The sequence below is a fragment of the Rhinolophus hipposideros genome (assembly GCF_964194185.1).
Source record: "Rhinolophus hipposideros genome assembly, chromosome: 3".
In the NCBI taxonomy this organism is placed as follows: Eukaryota; Metazoa; Chordata; class Mammalia; order Chiroptera; family Rhinolophidae; genus Rhinolophus; species Rhinolophus hipposideros.
In genome coordinates this window covers 72,422,768-72,446,537 of record NC_138049.1, presented here as the reverse complement: position 1 = coordinate 72,446,537, position 23,770 = coordinate 72,422,768, and the positions used below count along the sequence as shown (strand labels likewise).

The window sequence follows — 23,770 nt, the reverse complement described above, 5'->3', positions numbered from 1 at the left end:
AATAAAAATTGTTTCTTAGGCAGAGAGAGGTAGATGTGCCAGGCATGGAAAATGATTTTTATGTTGTATTTTAATTAAACATCTCTAAATTTTCTAGCAGCTGGAATTTTATCCTATAGGTGTATAATTGTGTTATAAGAGAATCTTTTACAAATTTACATCCTGTGATTCTCCTATGGCGTGATCTCGCCTCCCCCGCACCCCTTGTCCCCAACTATCTTCTAAATATAACATGTTAGGGAACCTTGTCTAAGGGAATTTGACAATATATGTTTTTCATGTGATATGGTTATCTGACAAATCTAGAAGTATTGGTTGACTTGTTGCTGATTGAAGTGGTTGATCAAATTCTTAAATTTCCCAATTCTGTTGCCTATAGAATTTGGCATAATTTGGCATATATATATATATATATATATATATATATATATATATATATATATATATATATGTCTTGCTTTAATGATGGGCTTTAGGTTGTCAGTCGCTATGCCCAAATGTGTTCTCAGAAAGAAAATTTGAAAATGTATGAGCACTTAATCAGAAATACGGTTGGATAAGCTGAGTTATGTGCCTATATAATTGGGTGAGATAATTTTAGTTTAAACAATTCTTAAGGGGAAGGATTAACTTTCTGCATTTATATAAAGGAACTTTAAGTATAGTTCCCTTATTTTTCGTGATGTTCTGTATCCTAATGTATTTGAGTCTTTTTTTGAATAACATTGTTTTTGCCTCTTGTAAAGAATCAGTATTTATAGTTCTACAAATAACACTATAAAAATTTCTCATGCACTGTAATAGGGGAAAGCATAGGCTTTGGAGTTAGATCAGTCTTTTTTTCAAATCCATTTAACTAGTTTGGAGAAGTTACTTTGCCTTTTAAGCTCAGTGATCTTTAGTCTGACTTTCAATAAAGTTTAAATCACACATGGTAAGGAGATTTTGTTGAGAAAAAAGAACTGAAGTGGGAAATTTGAACATGTTAGTCCTGTGTCATTCAGTAGTGCCAAGTAATTGACTTGATGTTTCCGGTGCTAAATCCCAGTTTGAAGAACTACTGAAATGTATAAAATATGGAGATTAAGTGAGATATTGAATATAAAGTAATTAGCATAATGCCTACACATAGGAAACACTGAATAAATATTAGTTGTAATTACCTATATAGAGGAACGAAATTATATGATCAGTCTTTAATGGAGAATTTTTCCTTTCAAGATTCTTAACATGATGTGTGTCAGAATCAACTAGAGCCATGGCTCCCAACATGAATGTACATCAGATCAGAATCACCTGGAAGATTTTATAAATAGATTGCTGGACCCCACTCTCAAAGTTTCTGATTTAGGTCTGAGTGGGGCTTTTAAAGTGTTTCCAAGTGCTGCTGATGCTGTGGATCGTGCAAGCACACTTGAAGAACCATGGACTGAGGGCATCTAAAAAAAACAATATGGGAATAGGCCTCGATCACGGTGACTGGATAGGCCTAATTTTTCTTGGCTGAATGCAGCTTAATGACCAATTGTTTATGATAAAATAATTCGTGGGTTTATTAATTGAAGATATATGAGCTTGTAATTGAGCGGGATCTAATAGTTACTGAATTCCTATGTGCCCATTCCAGGGCTAGGCAATTTGAGTATTTGTTAATGTGTGAAATAACCTCAAGGATTACAAGGAAAGTTATGTGTCTAGAAAGTGACAACAGGTCTGTTTGATTCCTAAGTCATTATCTTTCCACAATAACACGATGTTTTCTGTGAAAAAAGGGTTACCAAATGCAGAATTGGTTGTAGTCGCCTACTAATGGAAATGAAAGAGTGTGATAACCTCATTATTTTTATTTCCTATAATTCTGTTCACTATTTTCAGTTATTTCTCTTGGATTTGATTATATTTTCTTATTTCTTTATGAGCTAGTTTATGAATGGTAGATACTGATGTGAAAAATCAGAGATAATTTGAGGCTCAGTGTAATGTGGGGATTCTGTTCCCGCTCCCCGCACAAGCACGCAGGATATGGTGAGACCAACAGGAACACCAATGGAGCCATATATGGGGGGTTCATACCACTATATTCTCATTGGCGGCTGGTCGAGACAGAAAAGCAAACATCCGCCAGTACCCCAATGAGGGGTCTTCCTGCACCCAGTCTCGCTGGCGGCCGGGCGAGACACAGGAAGTAGGATCCACACGATCCTCCATGTAATCCGCTTGCTAACGGCACTTTCTAGCCACAATCCGCAGTCCGCTTCTCTGCCAAAACACCCAACCCCCTTGCTTGCGTAGCCATGGCAGTTATATCAGTGGCTAATGGCTAACTGGTTACAGCTGATGGCCATCTACTACCCAAGCCAGCACCTTTCCATGTGAGGTCAAGAGCCTGGAAACTGCTCTCTGGGACTCCGTCCCTACAAAGGCCCTCTGTACTACATGAACTCGACTTTTTGTCTCCTTAGCTCCCTGAATCTGTTGGAAATTCGTCGTAGCTCCTCAGCTCTCAGCTGCATCTACTGGAATCAAAAGGTGCCTTAGGGAAAAAATAGGAATCTGGGCTTAGACTTTTGAGTTTTTTTGTCCCTGATCTACAATTCTTAATTCTTTATGCCTTGGTAGCCCTCAAATGCCTGAAACATATTTATTTTTTTTTAATTTGTGGTTTGTCCAGCTTTTCTAGTTGGTTTCAGAGAGTGGAGGGAAGATTGATCTGCATTACCTAATATGCCATTACCCGAAGAAGTCTGAAATACATGGCTGTAAAAGATTAGGAAGTAAAGAAATATCTCAAGGAAGAGAAAGTGACAAGCAGCATGTCCAAAATAGGTCTTTTTGTAATTATGTAATGTAGATTACACTTAAAAACAAGAATGGTGCTGGTACCATGAACTCTCTCCTTAGGACTATTTCGGTGTGAAATATTTTTTTTAGGGAACTGTTAGGTTTCTATAGAAGTAATTGGGAAAAAAAGCAAGTTGCTATCTTCTTATGACTATATTTTCTTGTAAAAGAGTAAAAGCTAAAATAAAATCTTAGACTTGTTTCAAAAATAAAATTAAAGTGTATAAGAATGACTTTTAAATTTTTGTTTTGGGTAAATCATCACTAAGAACTGAAGACCTTTGTCTTGTGTGTGAAAGCAGCTTTTAAATGTTCTGTGCAATGAATGTAATAAAAGTAATATTCTTTGTTGAGAACTTCCCAAGGAATGGAGCATTCTGTTGTCAAATTGTGATCTACCTAAAGTGATTGTTATTGATATGTTTATATTATCATGTGCAACTGTGAACTTATGAAGATATCTTGGGTTCTGTGTTTATATGGAAACTTTGATGCTAAGGCCAAGTCCTTGTGTGAGATAAAATGCGGTATTTGTCTATACTGCCCTACAGATAGCAGCAAGACCTGTTAAGCAGGGGAAATGTTTACTTTTTACTCTTGGAAAAGAGCTATCCTAAGATTCTCTATCCTCACCCCTTCTGTTCTTCTCTTTTAACTTTCCCAAATATCTTTTGAGATATTTAATTGAAAGGAAAATAATGTCATAAATGCCCATGTTCCTATATATTTGTGTTGTCCTTAAGAAAAAAGTATTATAGTTGAATTACTCTTAGATCCATGTCACTGCCATCCTCCCCTTTCCCTAATAGCTGGTACACTTTTACTACCTTTTTAAGGAATGGGTTTTCAAATCGTTGATAAATTGTCATATTGTGGCATTTATTGACTCTTTAACATTTATGGATTTTTTTTTTTGTACAGTTAAATCGTCAGTCTGAAATTGTTGCTACTAGTTCTGGTGATTCCTGGAAGACATATGCAAGACGAAACAAGACTGAAAGTTTAAAACCTTTGAAAGGCAACCCAATTGGACTTAATATGTTGAGCAACAATAAGAAATTGAGGTATAGGCACTTTACCACACCTTCCTACATAAAAGATAAAGGGTTTGACACTAAAACTAACTATCTTTGTCGGCCAGTTGACCCAGTCTATACCTTTTCTTGTCACTTTGTCAGTAGGGCTAAGAGGTAGAGTTTTCCCAGTGTGAGAATTTTTTGCTTTGAATCTTGAGAGTATGATTGACTTCAGTGATTTCTTGGTTCCAAATATAAATATTGCAAGAAAAATTTCTATAGACTAGAATTTCATGAGAGGAGCTTGCTTTCATACACTTAGTAAAATCTCTACCATGATGTGAAAAGTAGAGGGCATCATTGGGTGGATGATCATGTCTCCTTTAGAGAATTCTTATCGGGACTTTTTTTATTTTTCTTATTTTAAAGATTTCTTATTTGTCTTGTAGTTAGAGCCCACTTTTCCTACTGCTTGTCATAGTGCACCACTGTTACTGATATGATTGGGCTGTTAAATCTCCTAGAAACAGAGTTGAAAATCACTATTTCATTTCTACTTTGTTTTATAGACAGACAACTGAGGCACATAAAGACTAAGCAACTTTTGAGTCAGTGGCAGAATGAGGTGTGGAATTTAGGACTCTTTTTTTTTTTTTACAATTAACATGTTTTTATTTGGGCATATAAGAAAACCTTGTTATCCTCATAGTTTAAAAGCTTTTTTATAAATAGTCCCTAAATAGAGAATAAGGAGAGAAAATATATCAGAATTAATTTATCAGAAATCTTATAGTATAAAACATTTATTTAGGATTCCTGATTTCTAGTCTTGTATTCTTCTATTCTTTATCTTCTTTCATGAACTGGATTGGAAACTTCAGAGACAAATTCAGAAAATGGAAAACTACTAATGGATAATTCAACATGGCCAGTTAGGTTTATCTATACATTTTTCTTTTTAAGTGGTAAACGTTTTTTTGTGCATGTGCTCAGATTTTCAAGGATTTATTTTGCATGTGTGTGTAATTTTCCACTGTTCAAATTATTCTTTGTTTCTTGAATCTGCAGTGAAAATACACAGAATGCATCACTATGTTCTGGAACTGTAGTTCAAGGTAGACGTTTTCAACATGCTAATGCACAGACACCAATAGTAAAAACAGCAGCTCAAAGGTAACAATTCTAATTGTCTTTGTTTGGTATATACATACTATCCCTTTAATAAATGTTATTTTCACTTTTTTTTTTACTATGTGGAATTTTACTGTTTCCATTGTCTGTAAAGGTATATTCATTATCTCCAAAAACATTCATGTCCTAGAATTTTTTTATTTTATATCTACTTTTGAATAAATCACATACTGTAAGTAGAGACTTTATAAATAAAAGCCATTCTATTGCATTATGTTCCCATTAAATTTTCCTAATTTTACAGCATTGAACTTACAACATTTGAGAGAAAAATCTTCAGTTAGTGGTTTAGCTCTGATGAGTAAAACTACAGTTATTACCTTACTTTCTTTGTAAGGTTTATAGGATTTTATAGCATCAAAATAAATCATATTATTAGTTTTAAATGTTTGAGAAAATTTTGTCTTAGTAGATTTGGATGTTTTTATTGATTGTGAAAATACTACTTCAACCTTGAAATAATGAGAGTAACAGTGGAGAAAACTTGGTGTTTTAAATGCTTTTGAGCTTTTCATAATCATTTTTGGATGGTTATGAAATTTCAGTTCTGAGTCAATTTCCTTTGACTAAGAAATTCTTAGACTCCCAATAATTAAATAAATAATCCCTGTATTTCTTGCATTATGAATTATTGCATAAAATTTTTTATAACTAGTAAAATTTAAAGATTTGGTATGTATGTTCGATGCTGTTCTTTATTATTTAAAAATGTCACTTTAGACTGCTACTCATTCAGAAAATGTGTCCTCTTAGAAACCCTTGCTAATTTATTATTTACAGATTTGCTATAGCATAGATTTTTGACTTAAAAAACCTTAACTCTTTTTCATATGTTAGTAAGAAAACCTTTTTTTTGCTTAAATACATTTTTTTACCATAGTTTTCACGTAACATATTTAAGAAATTCAACTAAAAAGAAAGTTAAATTACTGCACATACCAAAAATTGGCTTGTTTTACTGTAAAGTATACAAATCAAGTTCTCTGGCCTACCTGTGGCACATTCATGAGAATAAATAATAAAAGGAGAATAAATAGGGGAGAGGAAAGAAAGGTAGGAGGCATAGTTTCTCACACACTGATCACACTGATAGAATACATCGCTGATAAATATCTGTATTCTTGACATTCTGAAAATGTGGTCTAAGTTGAAATACTAATTTATAATCGAGTGATATATTCTACAACCAAAATTATTACTGCTTTTGAAGTTATCTATTAGTTTGAAATTATTTGCACTGTGTCCTATTTTCCCCTCCTTTCGTCATTGGTTATGTTAAAAAATCTGATTACAGTCTGGAAATTGGTTTGCTTTGTTTTATTGTAGGTGTCAGTATCTGTTACACCTTGCATGTGTATCATTGCTCATCTGTATAAAAGATTGTGTCAATAGGAACTGATATTTACTAGTGAAATATTGTTTCTTTAAAAAAAATAAAAACCTGAATTATTTTGTATTTAAAGAAATAATCCAGAGTTAAAATACTTGACAAGAAGTTCTAGGGGCAATAAGAAAAACCTGACAAGTCAGTTCAGCAGAACAGATTCTACTTATGTTTATCTCTTATTTACAGAATAAACATTTATTAGTCCTGTTGCAATGTATCATTAAAAAGATTTTGAAATTCAAAGACAAGTCATTGAAAGTTTTTCTAGTTTTTTTCCTTCAAAAACATTGAGTGATTTCATTGTACATACTAGGCATAGATGAGGTAGAGTAGTCAAAGGAATAGGACAAAAAGCCCCTGTCTTGAAGCTCAGGTTTGATTAGGGTAGAAGTCAGAAAGACAAGTACACATGATTACATGGTAGGTGCGGTAGGAGACATATACAAAATATGTGTAATACTGTTTACAGAGAAGGGAGTAGTAAAGCATTCACAACGAAGTATTCAGTAGCTTTTGAGTGTACTAGCTAGAAAAGAATACTGCATGCAGTAGGAACCACATCTTCAAAGTCATGAGGAAAGATTTCACCTAAGATGTTTGCTAGAAGCCCTTTGGTTTTAATTAGTATGGTGGTGGCACAATTGTCAGGCCTCAGATGAGGGTAAGCACACTGGCTTCTAATTTTTCTTATTTTCTTAACTCTTAATTGAAATTAAAGGAAATGCTACCAGCTGGTAAATTCACACACAGTCTACTCTTGGGATGAGTGGTATAACTTGTCTCTTAAGTTAATCAGACCTACATTTTGTATAATTTAGTTCTTTAGTAAGATATGGGAACAAGTATGTCAAACCTTTTTAATCTAAAAGGAACGAATGAAGATTGTTAAAATCTCAGATCAGATTAGCCACTATTTGGGAGAATATTATGATTCCAGTCTATTTTCTTACTGCTATTCCAAATGTTAATTTAATTCACATGTAAAAGATAGGTTGTTTATGCACTGATAGTAATGGAGGATAGTATTGGTATGGAAAAAGAAACGCAGAAATTAAAAAATATATATCACTCTATACCATTTTCACCCTTAACTGTAATTAGGCTTGCTAACTTTCTTTTGTTTTTTTTATTAAGGATAGGTGAAAAGACTTGTAAGGCCCATAGGGGAAAATGAATGTCTACAAAGTGTATAAAAACCATAAATGGGAAAATGGGCTTCTGGAGTAAGCAAGTCTTAATTGTTAATTAAATGCACTACTTTGAAAAAATATTTTTGAAGTCGTAAATCAGCTATAGATCCTAGAATCAATCAGTTTTGTTTCCCTTTTTTAAAAAAAACTTTAAGAACACTAGTACACCACTAGTTCAAAAATGAAACAGTCCAACAAGAATGTAAGTTGAGATTTTTACAAAGCCCTAGATTGCTAGTTGTGACTTCCTCTCCATTTTTTTAAAAGCTCTAAAAAAACAAAGAACATGTAAGTTCCTCTAGGGCAGGGCTTGAAATAAACACATATTGAAGAATCTTGTAGAAGTGCAATGACTTAAAAATTCAGTATCGTGTCACAATAAATGAATTTTTCAAGGATAAGAGAAAAGAGCGTGCGTGTGTGTGTGTGTGTGTGTGTGTGTGTATGTGTGTATGTATGTGTGTATGTACTGGAAAGAACCAAACCTGTTCCTTCTACTACTAGGTATTCTACCTCTTTCTTTTACTCTGTACAGGTGAGTTTAAAAAACAGAACAAAAATAAGAGAGTACTAAACTCTTCTCACTTCTTAGTCACAGAGTATAGAGATGAAAATGGCTAGATTAGTACCTAACTTTTGGTTTTCATTGTAATTTTTCTGAAAATAGAATTCAGTAAGAAATAAGTATATAAATAAACATATAAAGTTTATGCTTATAGTTTGTTTCACTTTAATGGGTGTAATAATAATATTTCCTCATTTTATGTCATTTATCCAACATAAACTTATTTTATACAGATTATCCATTTTTTAATATCTGAGGTAAAATTTGAAATATGATATCATGTAAATTTATACTTTTTTTCCTTAGTATTGAAAATATTTATTTTAAAATACGTATTTCTTTCCAATGTCATATATGTAAAACCAAGTTACCATATTAATTTACTAGGATTAAGTTGCTATTTTACTTGTGTTCTCCACATGACAGGAATACAAGAGTTACTATGGGGACTTGGATTTTGTAAACTATGTTTTGTTTAGAGTTCTAAATATTTAGTTCCTTTTATAATAAAGAGAATATTTCTAGGATGTAAATCTTGTCCTAAATTGAGTTTTTTTTGTAAGTTTACCCTTAAATAATTGCTATTAATAGCTTTTTAGATTTTCTATGAACTGTGGAGAAGGGTGGATCTTTTATACACTGGACTTTTGATTAGAGACCATGATTTTAAATCCCAGGCCTTTCCTATATGGTTTATGTCTCAAACCATATACTGTATTTAAGGCTTTTATGCAAAAGTTTAAACCTTAGTTGTTGTTTTTTTACTCAGAAGCAAATAATCACATCTAATAACAGGATTAAAAACACTTTTGTATTTTTCCTTGAAGACTGTTTTCCTTGAAGACCTCAAATGTTGGATAGTTAAATAAGACTCTTTTAGTAATTTTTCGTATCTTTGTACGTTCTTTTTTCTTCCTTAAATATATTTAGAAATAAAGTATTTCCTGTATTGACAAAAATTGAAAAACAATTTTTATATCTGACAAGATTCAAAACGTAGTATATACTATGTATATATAATGTGTTTAAAAAATTAATCACTTTAGAGTTTTGCCTTATTGACTGCAGTTACTAAAACTACAATGGTATATCACAAATGAGGTCTTGCCTCTTACGTTTTTTTTCTTTTTCATGTTTTAAGCACTCGGGACCAAAAGGAAAGGTAAGCCTAATATTGATGAAACTAGAGCATGGATAAAACAGTAAAATATTAGATTATTTATATGCTTTGAAAAGTATCCACCTATCTGAGTCATCATTAAAGCTTAGTAATTATTTTAATAAAAGGCAACATTAATAGCACAACATATTTGACTTATGTGGTTAGTGTTTCACCATAATTCTTAATACACATTTTTTCATGAGTGGTTATTATGTAATTATACTGATGTGTGACTGTTTCCCTTTAAAGAATAGAATATTTCAGTGCGTTAATAGTAAATTTGATTTTGGTAAAATCTTTCTTGTTATTATTTTAGTAATACTTTTGTTTTTATACTTCAGTAGAGTGAGGGGAAAAATGGAATTAGATTACCTTAAGCTTGGAGTTAAAACTTTTAACATTAAATGTATTCCTATTCTGACTCCTAAATTTATGACAGAATTTTATGATCACTGTTTTGTTACCTTTGTGACAACATTGGCAAACACCTTGTCCTTTAGCAGAAATGTGGAATAATATGAATAACGTGGAAACAAGTTTTTAAGAACATACATTTCTTCTAATAGTGAAATGGTTGTAATTGTTCTAAAGCACTTGTCCATAAGAATAGTTTCTCTCCTCAGTGTATATACGTAGAGTACTTTGGGGTATGCATCTTTCTTTCTGGCTTTCCTGAGAGTCACAAAAAGCATTGTGTGAACTTCCCCCCTAAAAGTAGGTTAATAGCCCTTGTATTAAACAAGTTTTCAAATAATTGTTGAAGATCAAAAGAAGGGATATTTTATAATCTTAATTATGTAATTTTAACTCTAATTTTGTTTAAAGGTATAGAGGAGGCAAAGAGGATAACTTGCAATATTTTATAAAATGCACATATTCCATCTTGCTTCATGAACACTCAAGTTTTTGAAATATACATTTAAAGGTGACCCTGTCAGCAAGATTCATCACTTGTTTTAAATGAATGGGTTGTGCAAATATTTTACTACTTCTGGGAAAGAATAATTAGTTTCCTATTTTGTCTATTTTTCTTTTTTGAGCACATCATTATTAGATATAGTCATTCTGTATTAAAAAAAGTTTAACTCATAAATGGCTGTATTTTTTGGAAGGCTATTAGATGTTTGTAATAAAATTGCTAAAGAATATATTCATACCTTAAATAAGTCTTGATACAGTCATATTGAAACACTCTTGTTTTATAGAAATAAATTCTTTCCTGTATGCTGTACCACAAGATAGATAAAATATAGGTATTATTTATATTATCAGAAGATTTTACATTATTCTCTTATTCACAATAGCCTTGAAGGATTTATATTATTTTTCCCCATTGTTTTGGCTTATACATATTTCTATAGAGGAAACTTATTCATTGCTACATTCAGCAGATATTTCAATGAGTCTATGTGCCAGGCACTCTTCTAGGAGCAGAGAGAAATCTCTACCTTCTTGGAGCTTACATTCTTGTTGGAATAATACTGGAATAGAAATCAGATATGTAGAATTAAGTAACCAGCATTAGCAGTAGACACACAACTTACTCTAAAATGGGGATAATAATATTTGCAACTTGAAAGGAAATTTGTGAGGAACAAATAGGATAATTATTTAAAATTGATTTATATACTGTAAAATTTGAAATTTCTGTAACAGTAATAGATACCAAAATTCTTTCAGTCTTTTGTACTAAGATTAATGCCAGGTACTAAATATGCAACAGCCTACTGTTTCTAAAATGCCTGGTAGTGACTACACGAGTGATTTATTTAGCAGCTTAGTTACTGTTAGGTTGAATTGAGCCCATTCATTCTTTAGATCCTTTCACCTAAAATTATTTTATGTTGAGCTTTGTCAGAAATAAACTGAGAAGAGCTTTTGTGTCAGTAGATTTTTACTTTGTAAATGTTTTTTCACATAATCGTTTTTCCTCCCTTTTTCCTGAATGTTGAAGAGTAATAGAAATCCCTTAAAACATGAGGGACTATAAATCTCTGAATTAAATGATTTATTTATAAGAGAATGCCTTACCTAAAAAACAAAAGTTAAGTGGCTCTGGAAGGTTAATCTTTTCCAGGCTTTTTCCACTTGTACTATATACTGGGCACAATGAGGTGAGTTTTAAGTTTAAAACCAAGCTGGACTAAATAATAAATAAAACAATGCTAAGATCCAGAGCTCACAGACTTAAAAAATTTGCTGCCAGTTTTTTGTTGTGGGTGACTTTGACAACTTGAATGACTCAAATTCCCTTCTGACTCATGGACAGATAGTTTGTGAATACAGTGTATGTGGTAGCACCATCAATCTAGAATATTTAATCTGATATTAGAACTTTTTTTCCTCCCAAGATAAAAAGAATCTGTTGACCCATTATGAAGCTGAAAGACATAGTGATTTTCAAATTAACATTTTTATATATTATCTTTTATTGTAAAAACTGTGTGCATATTATAGAATTTTAAACAATAAAGAAGTACAAAGTTGGAAAAATATAATAAAATATACATAAAATACTAGAAATGTTAACTTAAAGGGCGTGTTTGAAATGATAAGTATTATAATTAGAAAATTTATAATTTTTAAAAAGCTCTCATTAGAATCCTGATGCATTTCTTTCTAATCATTTTTTTCTTAATGACTTTTTAATATACCTAACATGTGGAGTCATAATAAAAATAAAAATAAAAATACAGTTGTGTATTCTGAATTTTCACCTAACAGTATGTCCTAGCATTTTTCTCCTGTCATTAAGTTGCCTTCTACAAATGATTTTTAAAGATTGCATAATAGCTTGTCCTAAAGATACATAATTTATCTACCCATTAGCCCATTTCTGGTTGTGTTTCACTGTGGTATATGACACATTGATGAACAACTTTGTGCATAAATTTCTAAATGCATCTCTTAACTCTCTCAGAAAAGATTCTTTGGGCTAGGTTATGAATGTTTTTTAATGTTCTTGATAAGTTCGCAAATTGTTTTGCAGATAGGTAGTACCAATATATAACAACATTATAAATTGCTGTCGCAAGGTATCTGGAAATAAAATTATATTCAGATGATAGTGTTTTCCTTGGATTTATAATGGTCATCTGAAACCTCAGAAATAATAAGAGTTAAGCATGATGACAGGCTATAAGACTAACATTACTTATAATTTTTTCATTCATTTCTGATCAATTAGAGTATATATTGGAAAGACCAAAATTTCATTCACAGTGGCAAACTAAAAATAATGTCCAGTAATAAAATTAATGATGAATTCTTTATAAATGTACCTAAAGAACCTAGTCTGAAGCATGTATTATGTTGGTTATTTGATATTAACCTTAAATAAGGTAAAATATAAATTTATTTTTATTTACCTCATAATGATATAAATAATATGTATTATTAATATATATTATGTTACATAACATATAGACATCCTTAAAATAAAGTAAATTTAACGCAGTTTTAGTAAAAGTCTCAGCAACTTTATTTTAATAAATTTGACCAACTCTAAAGTTTTTTTAGAAGAATATTTGAGAAGAACAGAGTTATTTTTTAAAAAAAGAATAAATGGGGAAGAGAAGAATGATTTGTCTTGACACATAATAAAACATACTGTGAAGAAAACAGTGATTAAATATGAAAGCACGAGAAATAGTTTAGGGGGTAAGACGGTAAACAGAATAAAGAGTCCAGATATATTCAGTTTCCAACCAACCTGTGCAATCAAATATAAACAAGTTCACAGAGCCTTTCAAATATCTGAATTTTGATATTTGTACATTGGCTGACAAATTAATATTTTGAATTACTACTGTATGATGGCTGTGCATGTTGGCCAGTGGTTCAGTTTTGACAACATTACCATCCTTGTACAGCAGTGTTTGTATAATTATTTGACCTGATATTATAATTACATTCTGCACTTAGATATACAAATTTATTCATTCTAACTGTTTATTAATGCCTGCTATGTTCTAGGCATACGGATACAGTGACGAACAAAACAGACAAGATCATTGCACTCCTATAGATTATATTTGATGGGCAAAGATTGGCAATGAACAAGTAAAACATGAAATAATAAGTTCTGTGTAAAGAAGTATAATTGGATGATGAGGTAGTAACAGTATGTATTGCATGTTCAGAGAAACTCTTTTCTATGAAGCTAACATTTAACCAAGGAATAAGAGTCAGCCATGCCATGATCATAGAGATAGCTTTTCTAGATAGGGGAGGGGTGGTGCTAAGATATTAATGTAGGAATGAATTTGGCATGTTCAAAGAACCAAAAGAAGGGTTACTATGTCTGGAGCTTGTGGAGCAAAGGGGAAAAAAGAAAATGTTATGAGATGTGTTTGGTGAGGTCAGCTAGGATCCAGATCATAAAAGGCTTTGTAAGATGATCTGAAGAGTTTGAATTATATATTAGTGCACTCACTAGAACCGTTTAGGGCATTTTAGGTAGGGAAGTGTTATTACCTGATAAATCTTTAAGATTAAAAATATAATTTTTTGTATATTATTTATAATTTGGCACAATTAAACTAAGTCAGTGACCTTCAGTTAAGGCTAAACATGTTTTACTTTCCAAATAGAGATGTTCTTCAAAAGAAAATAGTCTATGACCAAGTACTCAAAACTAGCAAAATCTAAAGTTAGGGAGATGGAAAGGCAGTAGTAAAAGGAGTCTTAAGGCCTTTTTTGGGAGGTAGTTTGAAACGGAAGTAAAAGAATTTTAAAGATCTCATCTTTTTGGGATGTAGTAAAACATCTTGCTTGAGGAAGTATTAATAGAATCTTGATAAAATATGAACAGAAATATGCAGTTGGAATAAGAGTCCAGAGAAATTATTTGTTAACTAGGAGGGGAAACAATGAATAGCTATTGTGCAAACCAGTAAAAATAGTGGAAAAGAGGAAACAAAGTAAAATAATAAATACACATATAAAAAAACCTAATAAGTAAAATGAGAGGAAAACATGAAGTCTATCAGCTGTTATAGTAATTGTGGTCAGGTTGAATACATTTAATAAAAGAAACTAATTGGGTTAAATCCAGCTATACTATGCTTTTTACAAGAATCAGACATAATTAGTAAAGGGATGTTTAGAGTCACAAGAGGTGCGAACAAAAAGAAAGCATGAATAGAATTTTAATAACAATTGAGATGGAATTAAGAATTAGAAGTACTGTGAGGTGTGATCAAACAATACGGTGAATGTTTAAAGTAAAAAAATATATATTTAGTAAAATACGCATTGCCATCAATCCCCCTCAGAATATCCCCCCCTCTCTTCAAATACTTATCCCATCGTTCTTGCCACTTTCAGAAGCAGTTCTGGAAGTCCTCTTTCGTGAGTGTCTTTAGTTGTGCTGTCATGGCTGCCTCAATGCCCTGAATCATTTTGACTTTGGGGAAGTGCCAGATCTGCTGAATAAGGTAGATGAGGGCCCACCATAATGTTTTTATTTGACAGAAATTACCGTACCAGAAGTGATGTGTGACATGGAGAGTTGTCATGATTAAGGATGATTTACGGCACACTTTAAAACATACCTCTCAACCGTAGCTCACACGTGACAGACTTCACTGAACAAGTTGAAACTTGTCACACACTGTTACTAAGGTTTGACACTCCGCTTCCCGTATTGAAGATCCCTGCCTTTCCATTGGATGGCACTCGGCAGCAGCATTCACCATATTTTGTGATTACAGTGAAAAGACTCCATGTCACACATTACTTCTAGTATACGGCAATTGCTGTCCAATAAAAGCATTACGTACGGTGTGTCCTCATCCACCTTATTCACTATATCTGGCACCATGTGACTTCTGGCTCTTCCCCAAAGTCAAAATGATTCAGGACATCGAGGAAGCCACGACATTGCAACTAAAGACACATGAAAGAGGACTTCCAGAACTGCTTCAGAAAGTGGCAAGAACCACGGGATAAGTGTGTTCGAGGCGAGGTGGAGTACTTTGAGGGGATTAATGGCAATGTGTCTTTTTCTGTAAAAACTTTTTTTTTTTAAAACATTCATCATATTGTTTGATCACACCTCATAAATAAGATAGAAGAGCACATTTTATAATGGGCACAGTCTATAACAGTATAACAACTAAATGTTATATAACTAAATATACTCCCTAAAATGAAATATGCAAGAAGTTCTTGGTAAGAGTATGGCTGTAGGAAATTATAATACATACCTCAAAAATTAGACTGATTTATGAGTTTAACGTGAGTTTGGAATAATGGATTTTAATTTTAAAATTAATACGTTTTATGGAAATTTACATCTTTTGAGATTAGAGCAATGGAAAGGTTAATAAAACTGACTTATCACTAAAACAAAACCTATCCCCCACCCAAAGGAACCAGTGCCTAGATCCTGGTTTCTAATACCACTCTATAATAGAAGGAACGTGGAGAAATGGCTGATTCTAGAAATGGGTTCAGGGGAAACAAAATGAGTAGAGCAATTTGTAGTGTCAAAAAACCAAGCAAGTACTCTTGGAAGAAACAAAAGGGCTCTTGCTTCAACGGCATATATACTAAAAAACAGGAAAAATACAGAGAAGATTTGCATGACCCCGTACAGATGACAAGCAGATTAGTGAAGCATTTCATATTTTTGCAAACTTTATGTTACATATATTTTACTAGAATAAACAAAAGAATGAGGTCACATCAAAGGTGCACAGGGGCCAACTGAGAGCTCCAAAGGGCCAAAACTGAAACAATGGTATTATAACCAAATTATTAAAAATACCCATAAATGATACTGATATAAATGAGTGGATAAATTTATGGAACTGTCCTAAGATGTTACAAGCTGCAATAACATGAATTGGGGGAAATGGACAGCTGTTTATTACAGAATTCCAAATAACGTGTAGATACTCCCATCTTCAGGAAGTGAATGTCCTTACCCCTTTTGTGGGATGGACTGATTGACTTGCTTCCAAATAGTGTCGAATGGGAAAAATAGTAACTTTAGAGTGGGGAAACCGGGTAAATACTCTACATAAGCCAAATGATCAAGGTTAATGTGACCAGTGATAAATCGCGTTGATACCATGCACCCCCTGGTATGTGATAAGAAGGGAACTTTACCTCTGATATTCTTACCCCAAACCTACAACTTCAGTCTAATCATGAGAAAAACATCAGACCCAGATTGAGGGGCATTCTACAAAATAATTGATCAGTTTTTTCCCCACAGCATCAAGATTATGAAAACAAGACTGAGAAACAAACAGGAGATTAAGGAGACATGCTGACTAAATGGCAGTGGGTCCTGAACTGGATTCAGGAACAATAAAAGGATATTGTTATAGCTAGTGAAATTTGAATAAAGTCTGGAGTTTAGTTAGAAGTAGTATACCAATGTTGGTTTCTTTTTGACATGTATAGTGATAATGAAGGCGTTAACATTAGGAGAAACTGAGTAAGGGATATAAGGGGATTCTAAATTGTCTTCAATTTTTCTACAAATCTAAAATTCCAAAATTAAGTTTATTTTGAAAGCTTTCGGGGCTGAGAAGTGTCTAACCTTTAATGAGCAGAGCATTTTGATGTTACTTGAACAAGCCTGCAAAGAAGAAAAAAAATCCTCTCCCGGTTCATTTTATGCAGCTTGTAAAATGTTGGGTCCATGAGGTGAGGTTTACTTTAAAACTTGTGTGCAAAACACAAACCCTCAGAAACCCCCAAAAAACCCTCCCACCTTATATATGAGGGATGACTGGGAAGCTTCTCTGCTTCTGCTGGTTTCAGATGGGTAAGAAATATCCACTGAGAAACTAAATTCTAGGCATGAGCATCATACCAGTTTGTACTTTGAAATTTTAGTTATCTGTAGAGTAATGGAACCCTAAAAACAAGAAATTAACATAAAATTTGATTTCTGATCACCAAGCAGAAATTTTTTTAAAACTGAATTTTAAAGAACACAAGATATTATGGCTAGAAAGTTCTTTTACCACTTTTATCAAACTATTAACAATACCTTATCTTATATTTATCTTTATATTATATTTAAAGATATATGAATACCTTTATCTTTATCTTATATTTTTTTGTATTAAACTTCAGGTATGCCTTTATTTCTGTAATTCATTTATTATAATAATTTTTTAAAAACAAAACTTAATTTGCCCTGTTTGTATAGAGAAACATGTAGCAAATAGTGGATATAGAGTGGCCGTAAGATTTGGAAATGTAGGCAGATATGCATAATAGTTTACTAACATTACATTGCAGTACATGAGAAGGTCATGGATGTTACATGATATATTCAGTGTGTTTTTTCCTCATTAGCAATACAGGGCTCAGTGCACTGTCAAATTGCAAAGAATACATTAATGCTGTATTTTCATCAATCCCTGTACTTCTATGATTGCTGTCTCAGATGATTTATGTCAGTTACTACTGAATAAACCAGTGCTTATAGCATTCCCCAGAATATCTGTATTTCCAGGTTTTTTAGCCACTCTGACTTACAAATAATTATTTCCCTTGTTGATAATCCTTTATTTAAGAATGTCAACTGCTTGAGTTGTCCTCTACTTTTAAAACTATACAATACACAGAGTTTTTGGAGTTTACCATAATAGTATCATCACACATTTTTTCAGAATCATTGTCTCTGTTGTATTTTAAAGTTGGTATCTTTATTTTTCAAAAGTGTAGAGTTTTAAAAATTGGAGATTTAAAAATTCAGTTATGTAAAGAGAAGACTATATTACATCCTCTAGTGTGAAGGTGTATGGAATAGAAAACCAGTACATTTTATTTTAAGCTAAATCCAGTGTAGTTAGGAGCTGAAAACCTACCTTCTTTCTTACAGCGCTAGGACTACTGCTACCTCTTAAGGCATATCCTTATCTTCACAACTCATATGCTCACAAATATTAAAATTTTGGCAGGGTGGAAATTGCCCAGTTTTATCAAATGCTGCTCAATAATGATGGAAACACCATTACTCATCAATATTAATGCAGTTTGCCAGGATTCAGATTCTGGCATTGTAATTTAATAGCTGTGTGACCATGGGCTAATTAATTAACCTCATTGTGCCTCAGTTTTCTCATCTATAAAGTACTAATAATAGTATGTGTTTATAAAGTTATTGTGAGGATTAAAGTAATTAACAGATAGATACAAAGCACTTAGAACAGTACCTGGCACATGATGCTAGCTATTTGCTAATTGCTATTACAAATACATGACTATCACTACTCTTATTTTCTTGTGTCATTGTCATATTTTGTTTTCAATGTAGGTGCTTTGACTTTTACAATAGAATATTAAATCTGTACAGGAAAATTCAGATTTTTAAATTAATTTAATTAATCTGTGATATTGATCACTAGTGTCAATGGATTTACAAATAATAGAATAATCTCTTATTTTTAATCTCCTGGTTAAGTAAAATGGGAATATTTTTAGAAGATTTTCCTTAGGGTACGAAAGAAGCTATGTAGTTCCCTGGTCTATTGCATTTTGCAAATCTCCTTTAATGCTTTTATCCCACAATTATAAGTTTTTTGCTTTTACCCCAAATTAGTGTATACTTGAACTTACATGGTATTTAAGATCTTCATTTACTAAGGATTATGTTCAAAATCCTGAAAATCAATTGTTCATGAAGTCTGACAATGTAGTTTAATATATTTTAAAAAGTATAATTATATTCCCATGTTATAAGACTAAAATACTTGTTCCATAATTGCTGCTTTTGTACATAACATTTTTTGTACTGGTTTTGGAATTGTCTTCGAGGCCAGTATCTTATTCACCATCTATTCTTTTATTTATTGATGTGTTTTTAAACAGCTAAAAACATTTACAACAAAATTGGGCAAATTGAGTATTAGTAAGCTGAGGGATTTTTTTTCCCTAAAAAAATATGTGACAAATATTATGAATTTTTGTTTTTTCAGTGTGGTTTTTACAAACCAATTATGAAGACAATTCCAAAAGAAAACTGCTAAAGTTTTGTACATTTTGAAAATAAATATATAACTTTCCAAAGGGACTACTTTGAAAAGACAGTAATTTGGATTCATTTATTAAGTATTTATTTGAAAGTTGGCCTGTTATGGACTTTGATAGATTAACAGTCTAAGTAAAATATAGTCATTGACCTTAGAGATCTTACAATGTATGCTTTAGTGTATTTCTGTAATACAGCTTTATTATTTTTATCACTTTATATGGCAAAGAAGTTATGCTTTGCTTTTAATAAACATAAATGTTTCATCATTTTGTTTTCATTTTTAAAAAGATTATTTCTGTTAGAATACAATTATATAAACTTCCTTTTCTAGGAAAGAGTACCCACCTCATGTCCCAAAATTTGAAAATAACCCTGTAAGGTTAAATCGGCCCCAAGGTGTTGGTAAGTATGCAGTTTTTTGTTTGTTTTGTTACATCTGTAGAGGGTTTTGAGTAGTTGAATGAAAGGTATGATACTGGCTTTAGAATATTGACAAGTATAATAGAAGTATGTAGAAAACCATTTTTTATAACATTGGAGGATTTATGAATGAAATCATGGACTGGTTGCACATTTAGATGATTACAATTTGACATTTTTTTGATTATATTAGCATTTTTGTTACATTCAGAATCCAAATATCAACTGTAATTGGGTTATAGCTTCAAAATTGTGTTTGTTGAACTGTTATATCTTGTTTCAGGTAATTGTGTTGACTTAAAGTTTTAGTTCTTTGTTGTACATGTTGAAACATTTTAATTAAAGTATAATTTGATAATATAAATTAGTATTTTTTTCATAGCAAAGATCCTGGGGAATTTATAAAATTTAATTTCAGTATATTTGGCTTTTTTCCTTTAGATCGCATAATGAAGAAAACAGAAGAGTCTGAATTACACTCGGAGTCTGAGATTAAAAGGAAAGTATCACAGAAACGTCACAGTACATATCAGTGTACTTCTCTGTCTCCTGCCTCGAAAAAATGTTTAACTGATTTAGAGGTGGGTAGAAAAACTAGTCTTTGTTGTTAATCAGGTGGTCTTTTTATTAATATTATTTTTATTACTTATTGAATTCTAGGTGAGCTTTTCTCATAGGTCTAGAAGAAATCCAGAAAAGTTAATTAGGCAAATTTTTCTGCCTTCATTAGGTCATTTTTAAACTATCCAAAATCTATAATGAATCTTTTACTGAAAAGAATATAGTAGTGCCTCCCTGAAATATATTCCAAATAATTGCTCTGAACCAGAAATTTTTTGAAATAATTTTTAATTTACAGAAAAGTTGAAAAAAATAATAGCAAGGATATTCACATATCCTTTTATCAGATTCCTCAGTTTTCCATATTTGCTTTATTGTTCTCCCTCCCTCTGCCTTCCTTCCAACTTCCCCCTCTCTGTATACATATGTATATAAGTATTGTTCTGCACCATTTGAGTATAAGTAACAAGTACACTGCTTGTTTACAATTTAATATTTTAATGTGTGTTTCGTTTAAAAAAACAAAAGGACATTGTCCTATATAACCAGAATATAACTGTCAAAATTTAAAAATTAACCTGGATCCAAAACTACCACATAATTCACAAACTCCATTGAAATTTTACCTAATGTCCTTTAGTAGTACAGGATCCTATTCAGGATCATACGCTGTGTTGCCCCAAAAATAAGACCGGGTCTTAAATTAATTTTTTGCTCCATTAGGGCTTATTTTCAGGGGATGTCTTATTTTTTCCATGTACAACAATCTACATTTATTCAAATACAGTTATGTCATCTTCTGGAACATCGTCATAATGTACATAATGTACTAAAATCTGTCTGGCTGAGATCTTAACTGGGGCTTATTTTGGGGGTAGGTCTTATTTTCAGGGAAACGCGGTGTTACATTTAATCGCCATGATCTTCTTCAGTCTTCCCTTCTTTTTCATAACCTTGATATTTCTGAGGAGTATAGACTGCTTATTTTGTACATTGAATTGGGTTTGTCTGATATTTCATGACTTACACATTTTTCAAGAATTCTCAGTAGTGATATTGTAATCTTATTGTATCATATCTGGAGGCATACAATGTTGATTTTCACATTACTGATGGTATTAACTTTTTCATTAAGATAACATTTATAGTACCCACTATAAATTTAATTAGTAGGTATTTTTATATTCATTTATTAATAAGACTTCCATAAGGTAGAGCTTTTCCTTATTCCACATTTATTTACATATTCCTTTATGTCAGCATAGACACATAGGTTCTTATTTTACTCACTAAGGTTATACTTTCTATTGTTTATTTTGATGCTCAAATTGTTCCAGACTTGACCTGTGGTAATTTCCTAAATCTAGCTCCTGTTTTGTTTGTTTGTTTGTTTGTTTGTTTTTTGACATATTTCCATATTCTTTGAGTAATTCTTTACTTTTTGGTATAAAACCAGATAGTCATCTAGATTTCTGTATTTTCTCTGTCTCAGCTCTAAAGGCATACATTTCCCCAAGAAGCCATTGTTCCTGTAAGTGGAGGGAATATACTTGGGCACTGGTTTGCTAATTGCTACTGGGTGTCATGTTTATAGGCCTTATCAGTGTACAGAGCTAGGAAATATGTGTGTGTATAGGTGTTCATATTAAATACATATTAAAATTCAAGAATTCACACTGATAATTCTAATTCAATACCACAGTGTTTATTTTAGCCTTTCCCACTTTGCTTATTTGTAACTCCATTCTGTGACAGTAAGAAACCCGGCTCCCATCATCCCCACTGTATTTACTTTTCTCAGTTGCCTTTTATGTGACCAGTCTCCTGGCATGCCACCCTAAGCTTGGCGTAGGCCATATTGGCATCCCTGCACTGTTTGGCTTACTGTTTGACCTTAGGTAAAGGAGGAGAAAAGAAAGTTCCTCATCAGAACACCATCCTTCCTCCATTGTGCATACCAACTGAAAACATCCAAATTTATTTTTAATATCTAAAATAAATCGTCCTCTTTTACTGTCATGCCAATTATACTTTTCTTAGTGGAGATAAAGAGTAGATTGTAGCCACCCTTTACATAATTTTTATTTCTTGAACAAGATTAGTGGTTTTTCTTTCTGTTTGTAGTCTGTGAAATTTCACACTATTTACTGCTTGTAAATAAACAGGGTCTTCGTTATTTAATAAGATTGTATGCAGCTTTAGGATATTTACTGCAAATTACATTGTCTCAGAGGTGTCTCATCAAAGACAGGCTCAATCTTATTAAGGATAGTTGGTTATTATTTATGTGTAGAGACTGGCAGATAGTATGTGATATGTAATTTGGATTTATTTTGTAAAAGCCTTTCATTAATCTTTGTTTACCGGAGGAAGTTATACTTAGCACCAAATTGTTATGAAAATTACTACCTTAGTAAAAGTTATTGAGCAGTGTTGAGATTCTAGTTTTTAGATCACTATGTTGATAAAATTCTTAATCTCTGGTTTTTATCTTGAAAAATTTAATATTGTATTTGGTTCTGCAGATATGCATTTAAATCCTAATTGTTGCAAACAGTTCCAAAATAAGTGTTTCCTAGCAGATGGAAGGCATATGGTAATACCTCACAGTATTTTTCCTTCTGCATTTTAATATTAGAAATTTTAATGGTAGGGATATGCTTTTTGTGTTTCAGTCACACTTTTAGAAATAAGTGGAAGTATTTCTTTCCATGGGGTTATTTTCTTTGACATGTATCTATTTATTATAGACAATAAAGTATTGGAGTATTGGGCCCAGCTTGATCACATCCTCAGATTCTTTTTTTTTTTTTTTTTTTTTTTTTTTTAGAATTCTTTTTCTTTTTATTTTCTGAAGGTGGAAATTTCCTTTCATTTTCTGATTTTCTTTTACTGGTTTCTATGTACTGGTTTCTATTACTGGTTTTATTGTACATTGGTCTGAGAATGCCTTCTTTTTTTTTTTTAGGATTATCTTTTTTTTTTTTTTAAATTTATTGGGGTGGCAATTGTTAGTGAAATTACATAGATTTCAGGTGTACAATTCTGTATTACATCATCTATAAATACCATTGTGTGTTCACCACCCAGAGTCAGTTCTCCTTCCATCACCATATATTTGATCCCCCTTACCCTCATCTCTCCCACCCCCTAACCCCCACATCCTCAGATTCTTAAAAGACAAGAGTTAACTTATCTAGAGCTGATCCCACCGTGGCAAATGGGGCTCTCTATCTCTTACATAAATGAAGCTTTCTGAACTTTGTGTGCAGCACAATGTTTTTCAAACCTAGCTTGTGGTGGAAATAAGGTTGTGCTTATCATGAAAATAGTGGGATTTAATGGTGGGTTTTAGATTTTTCTTAGATAGAGGATTAGATATTTCATCACAGGGTGGTATGTAAGTAGGGACTAGTCCATTACTTAGGGGTTTC

General features: G+C 32.0%; 1 protein-coding gene across 2 annotated transcripts in view; it reads left to right on the top strand.

Annotated features, from left to right (window-relative positions):
• SENP6 (SUMO specific peptidase 6) overlaps positions 1 to 23,770 on the top strand; it is a 99,946-nt gene that overhangs the window by 37,144 nt on the left and 39,032 nt on the right. For both annotated transcript variants that reach the window (XM_081034395.1, XM_081034394.1), the window contains exons 4-8: positions 3,763 to 3,905; positions 4,926 to 5,030; positions 9,332 to 9,352; positions 19,687 to 19,757; positions 20,217 to 20,356. In XM_081034395.1, the coding sequence (XP_080890521.1) occupies positions 3,763 to 3,905; positions 4,926 to 5,030; positions 9,332 to 9,352; positions 19,687 to 19,757; positions 20,217 to 20,356 (480 nt within the window). The remainder of the gene's footprint in view (positions 1 to 3,762; positions 3,906 to 4,925; positions 5,031 to 9,331; positions 9,353 to 19,686; positions 19,758 to 20,216; positions 20,357 to 23,770) is intronic.